Raw genomic sequence first — 13551 nt, 5'->3', positions numbered from 1 at the left:
TATTATTATCAAGGCCATACACACAGTKCAAGCTCCCTTGTTTGCTGACCCTTTTCCTGGCGCTGTTGGGTGTCTCCTTGTCCTTCAGGAGCAATTCCTAGTGAAGCAAAGCACACTGGCATCCTGTTAGCAGTGTGTGAGCCACACTGGGGCTGGGAAAATGTGGATGGGGGATGAGAATGTCAAGCTGTGTCTSTTTGGAGAGCTCAGCGAAGAGAAGCCATAAGCCTGTGATTGCCCCCAAATTTAATTCCATTTAGGCAGCACTCTCCCACCTCTTCTGCCATTACATAATGGGGAGTGGAGTAATGACTTTCAGCAATGCTGTTTGGGTGGCAGCAGTCCAATTCTGGACTGTATTTTTTTTTTAATGGTGGGGGGAGAGCAGGTTGGCAGAGGGGAGAAARCATCCGTTTGGTTTGTCTGCAATCCCTGTTTTGCTTTGGGAGCTTTAGAGGACAGGCACATTCTTCCATCTCCGCTAATCCTCCTCTGATACAGAGGATTTTCCTGCCATTAAATGATAGCTTGTGAGAAAAAAATGCCAACTTTTCAGAGACTGACTCGTATGGCTAAGGGCAGCCTGATGAGCAGCAGGGAGGACACAGCCAYTGTCTGGCCAGGTAAGCGACTCATCCAGATGATTTCTGTTGGGAATTTTGGTTTCCACTATTTGATGTTAAGCTGGTTACACTCCTCTGTACTAGCACCTGTTTCCTGGGGTGACAGCCAATCTCTTACTGCTGGTGATCCTTTCCCACCTCAGATGACAGGAACCTGCCCTCAGCACGGCTGGGGGGAAGGATGCGGATGAGCTCCTGAAAAGCAGTGGCACAAAGCTGCAGGATTYCCTGAGAAGGTCAGTGGTGGAAGAAAGATACTCACCAGAAAGGTGCTGGGGACTTCTTCAGTTTGAAAGTGCGAGAGAAGAGCGTTTTCCTTCATCTTCCTTTCTAAACTTAGATCTTTTTATGGAAAAATGATGCAGGGAAATGAYAGAGGATGAAACCTGTCCCTGTTCTTCCTGTGTGCTTTTAGATCCCTCAAGTTTGCTTGCCAGACCTGAAATGCCACTAGAGAATAATCAAGGTAATGTTTGCCATCATTCTAAATGGTGAGTATACTCTTATTCTGCATTATCCAGTAGTGGATTAGACAGATCGTTTGGAAAGGTGGTGGTTAAATATTCAAATATTGCAATCATTGTCTCTTTACCCTTCTAAAAACACTGCAACCTTTCCCCCCCACCCCCCCGCCCGGTCTTTGGTCTCTCACTCTTTCTTCCAAATACTGAATTACTGTAGTATTTAAAAGAGAAAAATATCTCATCCCTGTGAGAATTTTTTTAAAAAATTTCTTAATGTCACAAATATTTTTGACCTTCCTGCTGTATTTCACCCCTTTTCTCAAACACACCTCTCATCTGAGCACCCWCTGTGTCAATGAGCCGCAGAGGGCTTCCAGCTGCTGCCCTGTCTGGGAACACAGCATTAAAATCAAATAACATTCTTTTTTAGGGAAGGGGAAGGAGTAAGGTGGGAAAGATGGGAATGTTTCAGGCTACATTGATCAGACAACATCTGGCCAAGAGGGGAGAGTTGATCTCTTTTGCCCTGAGCTACAGCTCTCCCAAGGGTTTGGTGGGGTTCAGGTGGAAGATTTCTTTCCAACTTCTTTTGCAGAAGAAAGAGGAGAAATTGCCACAAAGGCTGCATTGCTGAGGGGCTTCTCTGAGCTTCTCTTACTGGGGGGATATTTTCTCACTGCATGGTTCTCATGCACTTGCTTTCCATGTCCTGCCCAGTGCAAAGATACATTTGTAAACAGAGATCTTAGAGGTCTGCTATGAAATGCCACTCTCAGGAGACCCAGATTGAACACTCGTGTAAAAGAAAAMCAGGCTGGATATGGCTTGGCTGCAGACATTGCCTTTATTGAGTGATTAGAGAAGAAGCAGGGAGGGGAAGGAGGGGATTTGGTTATCAGCAAGCTCATTCCTGCAGTGCCCACTGAGTGCACAGCAGTGGGTGGAGGTCTGCTCTGAATTCAGGCCAGGGATGTGACTGAGCTTGGGGCAGCTGGAGTTAACACTGAGCTTGTTCAGGACAGCCTCACCTGTGGGAYAGCCTGTGCACAAATGCCCCTCTGGATGTCACCCCGAACCCATACGAGGCTCCTGTACCAGCAGCAACACTCGCATCCATCRTTTTCCAGACAACCACCTGCAGTCAGGCATTTGGGAACAGGCAAATCCTTAATCTGTCTGGCCCTCAGTTTATGTAACTGCCTCACAAAAACAACATATGCCCCTGTTGGCACACAGAGGGTGCAGTGGTGCAGAGGGTAGCAAACGAGGCAGCCCCTGGGCAGGCTGCACAAAGAAAGAGCAATCTGAGGCCAGCATATTGTTCCCCTTCTTGTCCTTAGACTCCAGCTGTTGTCAGGGCCTTGACTGCMGGGGAATTTCCTTCAGCTGTGTCTGTTAGATAAGGGCATGGGAAAAGGAGAAGAGCAGACAAACAAAATGACAACCTGTCTAAAATCCTTTCCCCTCCCAGCGTCCTTCACTATCATTTATCCTTGAAGTGAGGCTGTTTTGCTAATTCTCCAGTCACAATAGTGTRCCCAGGCATGATGGGACCTGAATTTTGATGAAGAGGCCACAGCTCATCCCTTTRTGATGCTCTCTCTGTGTATCCAAACTATCCAAAAACCAGGATGGTTTGAACAGACCCAGGCTGGGCAGCTCCTGGCTTGATGCCCTTCAGAGGGGACTTGCCCAGCAACTGGTTTTGTGCATCTCCTTTACACAGGCAGTGTAAACCCTTAAATACTATCCCATGCACATCGTCTTTAGAAAGGATGGAGGAAAGGCAGAGCAATTGSAGCTCAAACTGTCATTTGTCCAGTACATTAAAGCCTTAAAGACTGCAAAAATAAAAGCTTGATGCTTGCTGAAGCTGATGCTTCCTGGCATATCACCTCACAAGTCKGTCGTATTAAAAATGCCCATGGGAATACAGCTGCAGCAGGCAAACACTTTGCTGCAAACCACAGGGAGAGGCAGCAGGGAAATCCCTCCCCCAGATACTCAGCAGGAGTGTGGAGGAAACTCCCCTGATTCCAGCAGTGCTGTAATAGAGGTGGCTGTTGGTAAAGCTGTTGGTATCTTGTGTTTTGCTGAGAAAAAAGAAAAAAGAGATTATAYTAGCCAATAAACTGCAGCAGAAAACCTGTCAGCAGCAATGGCACCATTTCCTCCTAGTGAATACGTAAAGATCGCTGATGAGGCTTCTCTTTTYGTTGAGAAGAAGGTAGGATGTGTCTGGGACAGCAATAAAAAACCCACTTAGTTCTTCCTCTTTAATGAGTTCATTTTCATGGAATCAGAGAAAGGGTTTTGCTGGAAGAGACCTAAAAGACCACCTCATTCCAAGCCCCCTGCCATGGGCAGGGACACCTTCCACCAGACCAGGTTGGTCAGAGCTTCATCCAGCCTGGCCTTGAACACTGCCAGGGTTGGGGTGCCATGACTTCTCTGGGTACCCTGTGCCAGGGTCTCACCACCCTCACAATAAATAATTTCTTCCATATATTCCTAAATTTCCTCTCTTTCAGAGGGGAAAGCCATTTTTCATTAAAAAAAAAAAAAATTGCAGATGTTTTCTAACATCGTTCACGAGAGCTCTTTGGTCAGCACTGGTGTACAGGTGGCAATTAGCCTGGCTAGAGAGGAAGCAAAGACAGTGTAATTTCTTCTTCTTGCTGTGACTTATTAATTTGCTAATGATGCACCCTTTTCTCTCCTGTCTCTGTGGGGATGGCAGTGCTACTTTGGGTCCCGCAGGTCCATGGGGTGTGGGCCTGTGTGCGCTCCTGCCCTCCCAGCTGCGTGTGCACCCCGGAGCGGAGCTGCTCCGTGCTCTGTGACCGCGCCGGCCTGGGGCAGATCCCCAGCGAGTTCCCCTGCGAAGCCTCCTCCATCAACCTGGACAAAAACAGCATCAAGTTCCTGTCYGAGAGGGCCTTCGGGACGCTGCCTTCCCTCAGGTCCCTGTCTCTCAACCACAACAACATCTCCTTCATCACGCCGGGGGCGTTCAAGGGGCTGCCCAGCCTGACRGAGCTGAGGATGGCCCACAACGAGTACATCCGCTATCTCCACACGCGGACCTTCACCGCGCTCCGGCGCCTCGTGAGGCTGGACCTGGCCGACTGCAACCTCTTCAACATCCCAGACAGGATCTTCATCGAGCTGCCTGCTCTGCAGGAGCTATTCTGCTTCCAGAACAACTTCAGGAGGATCCCAGGCGCCATCAGGGGCATGGAGAACTTGACCCACGTGTAYCTGGAGAGGAACAGGATCGAAGCGGTGGCCTATAACTCCCTGCAGGGCCTGACCAAGCTGAAATACCTGAACCTGCAGGATAACAAGATAAACGTCATCCATGAGCGAGCTTTTCAGGGCTGYCAGAGGATGGAGTACCTGTACCTGAATGACAATTTGATCAGCGAGCTTCCAGAAAACTCCTTTGATGGCTTGAGGCGCCTGAAGATGCTCAACCTGGGGGGGAATTWTCTCAGGAACATTTCCAACACCTGGTTCAGGGACTTGGGGGAGCTGGAGATCCTTTACCTGGACCGCAACAGGATCAGCTACATCGAGGAAGGGGCTTTCGAGAACCTCACCAGCCTGGTGGCGCTGCACCTGAACAGCAACAACCTGACGACGCTGCCCTTCTCCGTGTTCGAGCCCGTGTACTTCCTGGGGCGGCTGTACCTCTTCCGCAACCCCTGGGAGTGCGACTGCCGCATCGAGTGGCTCAAGGAGTGGATGGAGAACTACAGGCTCGTCAGGGACATTCCGTGTGCCTCCCCCTCCTCAGTGGCTGGCATTGACCTGACGGATGTGCTCTACGAGAGGTCTCCYGAAGGTTACTGCCTCGACCCCGTGGAGCTGAACATCACGTCCGAGGGGCCCACCCCGAGCCAGGAGCCTTGGTCAACCACAGAGAGCAAGTTCAACAGCCTTATCTCCAAACTCTTGCTCCAGATGGGCCTTCCCGAAGAGGTGGCAAACGCCACTGAGGTGTACAGCAACACCACGCAGCTGGATGGACAGACTGAAGGGGTTTCTTCAGGCATGGGGAAAGACAGAACCGAGGCCGGCTCCTCTTCTTTGTATCTCCCAGCACTTTTTATAGTGATTGTTCTGCTGTGCAAATAGTCCAAGGGCTATGTGGAGCAGGGGCTCTGCCTAAGCATTTAGTCCCTGCACATACTAAGTCATTAGAGAAAAGTTTTTATTACGGGCCTCTGATACAGAATGGGCTCCAAACCCTTCCAGGTTGTGTTTGTTGGATCTGGCTCCAGATTCTCCTGGGAGCTGGTGGGATCTGGGTCCCACCCTGGGTGATAAACCTGCCCTGTGGGTGTCTCAGAGCCTCCTGGATACTCACAGGAAGATGAGTAGCACTAGGGTTGAAATTTGCCTAGAGATGTGTGTTCCCTGCTGGAAACTGTACGAAGAGGGATCTGTCTCTGTGGTGTTTATTCCATTGGCCAGCTCCAGGTGACTTGACTTCATGAGAGCAAGAGAGGCAGCAAAACCAGACCCTCTTCGTGTCCTGACAGACACTTTGTCCTGACAAACACCATGGCAGGTGCTGCTGAACAGTGGGAAACTCTTCCTGATTTCCCCCAGCGGTACAGGAGGGAGCAGTCCTGGGCAGCATCCAGGGATGCAGCACTGGGCCTCATGAAAAAGGGGAAAACATCWGGGGAGGGCACCTGCCCCAGGCAGGTCTGGGCACAGCCACAGACAGGATTTTGATCCTTTCTCCCACCCGTTATCCTGGCACCGGTGCAGGAGAACCAGATGGACCCRTGTTTGTCAGAACATTCTTCTCTGAGGCAAAGCTACTTAAACTGAAAAAACTACTTATTCACATAAGTTCAATGTGTTTAATTTTTCAATTAATATACTGTTTCAATGAATACATTGTTTTTATTTTTAGAATATTTCCTGGCCTGACAGCAAGGGCAGAGYATGGTGATGACAAATGCAACCAGGCCCTATGAAATGTTTTGTATTTTCACCACAAATGTGTACCATGTAGTGTGTCATACTTTGCCATACAGATAATTTTCTTTTATATGGCATCTTAAGTGTTTTACTTTTGAAATCTTCAATGAAAGCTGCTAATATGACCAGGAAGAATGATGTTTTATGTGTCAAAGCATATTAATAAAATAATTTGATATTTTACTCACAAAAATAAATTAATTGCTCAAACCTTGGGGKTTTTTTTGAGATCCTTGAATAAGTCTGATGATTTTTTTGGTAAGCGACTCAAATGGGTGCACAAGTGTCCTTTCATGGCCTAGAGTAAATGGAAAGCTATTTATTGCAGCATAAATRCCTTCAYTTAGAACCTGACTGTGCTTAGTTTGTGTTAAGCAGCAACACTTCAAAATATAAGTGACTCTATAGAAATACASTTCTGTCCAAAAAGATCTACTGCTTTCTCATTAGAACCAGAGATTTCCAGAGAAAAGCTGAGTACAGGCAAAGCCAAGCCTTCCCTGCTGCAATGGCTCCTCAGTTATCTGTAGCTCGACCACAGTTTCCCCAGGGAATCAAAATGCCAGATGGTTTGATAAATGCCTATTTGACCTGTTCCATGAACTAAATTCAATGAGTTGGGATTTCCAGACTATTTATGAATCCATTAATCTTCTTAAGTGCTAAATTCATCTGTGTATTATAAGAGGCTGTTTTCAAACCTAGGCCAGCCCAGTGCTGTAGAGGCGTATTAGGTTGAGGATGCCTTTRCAGAAGCACTATTTCATCCTGTCAGGGGAGGTTTATCAATAGGCCTGGCACAGATGGTAGGACACAAATGGTTGTATTTCACTTCCTATAAGCACGGATGCCTCATGAGTGAATTGTTTTTATAACCCACGTGTTCATTTTCTGCCGGAACACATTAAAGCTGAAGATCGCCTTACTGTGCCATTGTTGAGTGGCTTTCGAGTCAATTACTGCTTCAAAGATGCTCCTGCTTTATCTGCAAGATGCAGATCTGAATGTGGAGCTTCTTAAAATACTGGTTTTAGCAGAGATTTAGTGCTGTCAGGTGACAGACTAAAGGGATGTACATTGTACAGTGTGACAGCAGGGCAGTGACCGTGGGCATCAATGGTTTAAGTGTCTCGTGTAGTCAAAAACCTGCCTGCCCCAGGAATCTTTCCCTGAGCTGCTCCAACACAGTCCTGGCTGCCTGGAAAGGGCAGGGCTGGCATCCTGTGGTGGGGTAATGGGCCTTCAGCTTCCCTGCAGGAACAGGGACAGCCTCCATGCTGCTTCGAAATCCTGCTCTTCCCTCTGAGCTGAGAGCTCAGCAATGTGTGTTTGTGTGTTTCCAGTGGCACAGAGCAGCTGGCACATGGGCACTCGGAGTCGATGGGGAGAAGTCTGTGAGCCTGGGGTTGCTCTCGCTTTTCTCCTGTCTCCTCTGTGCTGCTCATTCCTTGAGGAGACACTAGAACTGCCTGCTTCATCCTTTCATGATTCTTGTTTCGAAACTCTTAGCAAACAGCTTGTTTCACTGATTACATGAACAGGTGACAACTCATAATCACAATTTTTTTTAACAAATAATTTGAGGTTTTCATTTTCTTAGATCAGACTCTTGCTGCAAAAACTGTGCTTCAGTAAACCCAAACCAGTTGTTGGTTACTAATGCATGGCTCAGTGTCTCTTCATAAATCAATGCTGTTTTCAAAATCTGCCTCTGGACTGGGACACCTCCAAAGGTGCCAAACCAGTGTCTTTTTGGAATAACTGCAAATATTTTCCATCAGAGTGATGCTCCCAGCCCTGCCCTCAGCATGAGGTGCTGGGATTTTGTTTGAAGTAGTGGGGAGGAATGGTCATGAGCTGGCTGAGGTTAGGATATACTTTCTGAATAAAGTTTATTCAGAGAGCTGCTGTTCCCAGACTGAAGTACCTGAGGTCCTCGGAGATGGCAATTTGTATTAATGTGTGGYACCTGGTGACACTTCACTGCTCTTCACTGGTGCACCTGGTTTTTATGCTTTACAACAGTTACTGTTAGAACAGAAGAGAGATGTTGTCAATGTAAATAGAGGAAAGAAACCACCTGACTTTGGATGTCATCTCTGTGTCTTGGAATTCTGTCACTGTGTTGAACCCCTAGGATCATATTCAGTGTTTAACATGAACACTAGGACTTTTTTWTTCTTTAAATTTACAGCTACTGTCAGTAACCCCCTGCAAAATGTATCTATTGGCTGTTTTCCTTTTCTTGTGGATTATCATATTTTTCTGTTTTGGAGAGAAACATGAAGTCCAGGACATGAGGAATCACTGTCTTTTGCTAGAGTGGKAGCAGCTGCTGTCTGAGACTGACAGCTGCTGACCAGCTGAGACTGAGGAACTTCATGGCCAGTTTTCAAGGGTGYTGTTACATATTTTAGCTAATTGTTGTCTTCACAATATCTGGCTGACAGCTCTTAATAAATTTTAATTTGTTGAGTTTTCCCCTGATAATTTTTGTGCTCACAAATTCAAAAAGAACCAAATCAACTGAGTTAAAATTTCTTATTCCASAAAACTGGTGTTCCTCCTTTGAAAGATATGAAGTCTTACAAGAAAATAGCCTGCAATGGTCACTCCTGCTCCAATGTGAGTTTCAGAAAACAGGGCTAGTTTGGGTGAGAAAAAAAGTGCTTGTAATGCCTGCTTTTGTAGAGTGAAAGTATGGGATTGTTGCAGAAACACTAATAATACTGGTCCTTCCTTTTCCCCCACTCAAATCTGATAGAAATCAGTGGAGTTTGAAGGATTTGCTGCACTAGCCTTCAAAGTTGTTTAAAAATAATATTACAGAAAATGTTAACCATGGAATAATGGTAATTATTCCAGAAATTGTAATTAAAAAAAAAGAAAAAAGGTATAATGAGTATTACTTCAAAGAAAACCATATAGCTAATATTTAAAACATAAACCTAAATATGTGCAAGATCAGCACCAAAGTTCCATTTCTCACGGGGGCAAGGCTGGTATTTCAAACTATAATGTAAAAATGAATACAGAAAACTGATCCTTCCGGACAGAGAATTATCTCTGCCTCTTACCCGAAGCCTGATTTTGTTGACCCTGTGGTTAGCTGAACCAGCCTGATCTTGCACTCTGTGGTTATTTTTAGCCYCAAATGGCAGAAGTTAATTTCTTCTGCAGTTCTTCTCAACTTTGACCTTCACCACATCCTTTGATCTTTGTTKTACTTCTATCTTCATCTCTCTGTCCTTTAAAGGACTGTTTTAGAGTTAACTCTGAATTTGCATATCATGAATCTTATATTCTCTATGAAAAATCCCAAAGCATTTTAAAAAGGCCTAAAACTACCATTAGCTTTTCTGTACACACCTGATGGTTTCCTCTTCATGCCTGTTCCATGTCTTTGCTGTTTGGATTAACAGCTGATTTCACTTTGTGCCTGTTCAGCACCTCACACGAGGGTTTTGACCTGGGACAGCAGATTCTTGGTGTGGCTGTAGGTTTGCAATGAGGCTTAAGGTGCCCTTGGTCTGCCTCCCCATGTTTTCCACACYTTCCTTTCCACTCCTCCTCTCCTGCACCTGCTTCTTTCTGCTCCAGGCCAAAACTTGCCATGCCCTCACTGTGCTGCTCCAGCAGCGCCAGCTGTGATTGAAACTGCAATAGCCCAGTTAAAACCAACACTCAACCCTTCCCTCTTTTTTTGATGTTTGGGATCCCTATTATTTGCACCAAAATTTTATAAGCCAGATTGGGCCATAAGTGGTTTAAACTGGGGATAATAATAATAACAATAACAATAATAACAATAATAACAATAATAACAATAATAACAATAATAATAATAATAATAATAATAATAATAATAATAATGTTGCTCTATCTAAAGGGGAACAAGCTAAATGGGGAAGGTGGTGCTCTGTTTCTGCTCAGTTTGCTTAGAATGAGGGCCTTACAGGCACAAGGATGTTGGGATGGGGTCTGGGGAGTTCTGGGCTTTTTGAGGGCAGATCAGGGGACAAGCAAGGAAACACTGAGTCCCCGGTGGGATGAAGATGTGCTGGACTCACCACAAACTGTGCCATACAGGCAGGTGTAAAAATCCATGTAGGTCAGTGGGATTTTACTGCTGGGCTTTTGATGATGAGAACAAGGCTGAGCGTGCAGTGCCAGGGTGGGCAAAAGTGACAGATCAGTAATGAAGGACAACCAGCTGTGCACACGAAAATTGGGATGGAATTGGCAGCAGCAATTCCTCACAGTGCTGAATGGTTTTGTCTCAATGTGCTGTGACAATAAGAAATGCATCAGATACTAAGTGGCCAGGCACTTTCTTGATGTATGAGACTGCTAAAGAGCCAGAGGGCAAGGTACAGAAATAAATGATAAACTTGCAATCAGACAAACCTGGTTGTAAATATCTGTGCTGAAACCAGCAATTGATWATTTCAGTAGGCAAAAAGTAGCAGCAAATTTGCAGATGCAGAATTTTTTAGGCTAGCAAAGCTTAAAGGAGGTGGTGATGAATTCCAAATTACTTGAAAGGCAGGTAATTTGGAGCAATAGGATCGATAAAATAKATGCTGGCATATAGAAGGTAATACGTATTGGAAGACACAGCCTGAGCTGTTCACAGGGACAGATGAGYATTTTAGGGAAAAGAAGACCTGAGAATTGCTATGAAGAGCTGGAATCTTTTCTGGGTAACCTGTTCCAGGACTTTACCCTTCCCACAGTAAAGATTTCTTCCTTATACCTAGTCTAAATATTAGCTAACTTGTGAATTTTGAAGACAGATCTTTTTTACCCATTACAGAGCTGTATGCATTTTTTTTCTAACAATAAATGAAAGAAAAGTTTTGAAAGTTTTCATAATAAACAGAAAACAAACTTCTGGGATTTATCTTCTTTCACCTAAGGATAACTTCATAAATCTTTACTGATTTATTATTCAATAATCTTTACTGGGTTGCGGTTTTGAYACAGATTTGTTGCTTTTGCTACATCCATCCTAGTAAACAAAAATGGCTGTAAGGCAGAGTAAGGAGATGTTTAGACATCGAAACTGTTGAATTTAATGAAAAATGACTGAGTTTAAAAAACTTTATTTCTGCATCAGCCTGGGGTGGATTCTTCGGCATTCAGTAGTGTGTGCTRTAACATTGCTATAACCTGTAATATTTACTGCTTATTAATGAAATATTCCACACAACAATCCATCCATCTCTCACTCCAGTTATGATAGCTGAGAGATGAGTGCTCCTGTAATTTCGTSACCTTGCCCTGAACACATAACTGATTTCAGGAAATTGTTGGTTGTACAGATGCAAAGCAGACWATTGTGTTGAAGAAATCCAAAAATTCACCACTTCCACAAATGACTCTTTTTCTTCCTTGACAAAAAGGAGCAGTTTTTACTCTCTTTTAAATCAATTTAAAYTCCAATTAAAATACTTCTAATTGATCATTCCAGTTTTGATTACAGAGTCATTTAAGTTGGAAGTCAGCTCTTAATATCATCTATTACAACCCCCTGAGTTCAAGCAATGATAGCTACAGGTTTCTCAGGATTCTGCAGTTGAATCAAGTGTCTTCAGGACTTTTCTCTAAACAGGGTTTTTAAAGAAATTTAGAAAAACCTTCTAAAGGTTACATGTACATGCTGCAGATAAGAATTTCCCTAAACATCATGGGCTGCCTCATCTCCCATGATGAAACTGTGGCGTGTTTAGGTTGGTAGCTCTGAATTGCTCCAATATGTCTAATTGCACCATATCAAGAAAACGCCTGGAGCTGTTGTCATGTCAGGTTCTAAAATCTGAGCTACCTGCAAGCAGTGTTAGTTAAAATTGCTTGGTACCTGTTCAGATTGTTTTGTTTTTTTCACAGTAAGATTAGATATCTCTTGAAAACTACAAATATACTCAAAGTCTGCTGAAACATGAGACAATAAATGAGGCATGTGTGAGGCTGCATAAAAAATGAGACTATGTAACATATTTTGCCACTGCCTTGCTGCCTCACTTTTAATCACAGTTAATATGTGCATTAATACTAGGAATATAATGTTTTTCTTTATGGGAAAAGTAACTGGCTAATGTTGGGCATTCTAGCTTCAAATTATTTTATAAAATTCAGTATTAATATTTTTTAAATTAGGTTTGTCATATCAAGTAAAACAAAGACAGTGATTTTTGGATATTAAAAATAAATGAACAGGCCATGCTTACCTACACAACTTTTGATAAAAACAGCAACATACAGGCCAGGATGGAGACCAGCGAGTGCATTGTTTTCATTCTGCTCACTGTGCCAGGGTGTTCACACCCTCTACAACAAAATCACTTTTTTGTATGTTTATTTTTGCCATTGGCAGTGTTTTAAATGTAATTTATGTTTTTGTTATTTGAGAGATGAAACAAAATTTTAAACTTTGCATTTCATCTAGAGATGAAAGTGCAACATCAGTCTAAAGAGATCTCAAACCAAAAATAATTTGAAATCTTCCTGTCAGTTGCGTATAACAGCCAAATCCTCCTTATTTAAAGACAGTTACRTTAGTTTATTTCAAACGTTGGAAAAACTGGGATTCATATTTACTCTGAATAAGTAAAAGATAATACTTAAATATTGAGTTAAMTATAGTAAAGTATAGTAAAATACATTCCCACAAGAAATATTTTTCCTTGCTGCAAACTGKAATTCCAGAGCCTTGCACTGTGTGCCGTGGATCACAGAGTGCAATTCCCGAGGCTCCCACGGTGCTGGTTCTGTGGCTCATAATGGAGCCGTGCAGGTGACAAGGTCCCCAAGCCATGTGGGCTCCCACAGCAGACAGCAAATATTTGTTTGCTGGACATTTTCAAGCACATTCCCAGCTCAAAGCAGAGGCAAGAAGAAAAGGGAAGTGAGGAGCTGACAGAATCATGGAATGCTCGCGGCTGGAAGGGACCCTGCCCATGTGTTACGATCCTGTGAGGGAGAGATGCTTGTGCCCGAATGAAGGCACAAATGAGAGCACACAATGACAGTGTATGGATTTGACTGAGCATGGATTTTATTTAACAAGAGAGGGGAGGTAGAGAGATAGAAAGAAATAGGAAAGAGGTCTCAGAAAGAGAGAGAGCAGAAGAAAATCAGTTGGAGTCAGATGATCTTTGAGGCCCTTGCCTTCATTCTGTGATTCTAGAGCATGTGTGGATGTGTAACTTATTTTGATACTATTATTTACTACTACTATTTCATCTTCATCTTAGTCTTCTTCTTCTTCACTACAACTACTACTATTCACTTTTGTGTTAGTTGTTCTTATTTTTCTTATTTTCTGTTCTATTTCTTCTTATTAATTCCCACTATTATTTCTTCTTATTCTTATTTTTATTCTTCTTGTTCTCGTAATTCTTACTCAACTTACTATTTTTATTGTTATTCTTTTTCTTCTAATTATTATTTACTACTATTTCTTC

The 13551-nt window shown here is 43.7% G+C and overlaps 1 protein-coding gene across 1 annotated transcript; it reads left to right on the top strand.

Moving 5' to 3' along the window:
• The first annotated feature begins 648 nt into the window (after window positions 1-648).
• On the top strand, window positions 649-6295 carry NYX (nyctalopin). The gene is made up of 2 exons (XM_057380913.1): window positions 649-1089; window positions 3828-6295. The coding sequence occupies exons 1-2, from the start codon at window positions 993-995 to the stop codon at window positions 5225-5227; spliced, it is 1497 nt and encodes a 498-aa protein (XP_057236896.1). The 5' UTR covers window positions 649-992; the 3' UTR covers window positions 5228-6295.
• Window positions 6296-13551: the final 7256 nt, after the last annotated feature.

This window comes from Malurus melanocephalus, unplaced genomic scaffold, assembly GCF_030028575.1.
Source record: "Malurus melanocephalus ecotype Western Australia unplaced genomic scaffold, MMel_1.1 scaffold_479, whole genome shotgun sequence".
In the NCBI taxonomy this organism is placed as follows: Eukaryota; Metazoa; Chordata; class Aves; order Passeriformes; family Maluridae; genus Malurus; species Malurus melanocephalus.
This window is presented reverse-complemented; position numbering and strand designations above follow the sequence as displayed.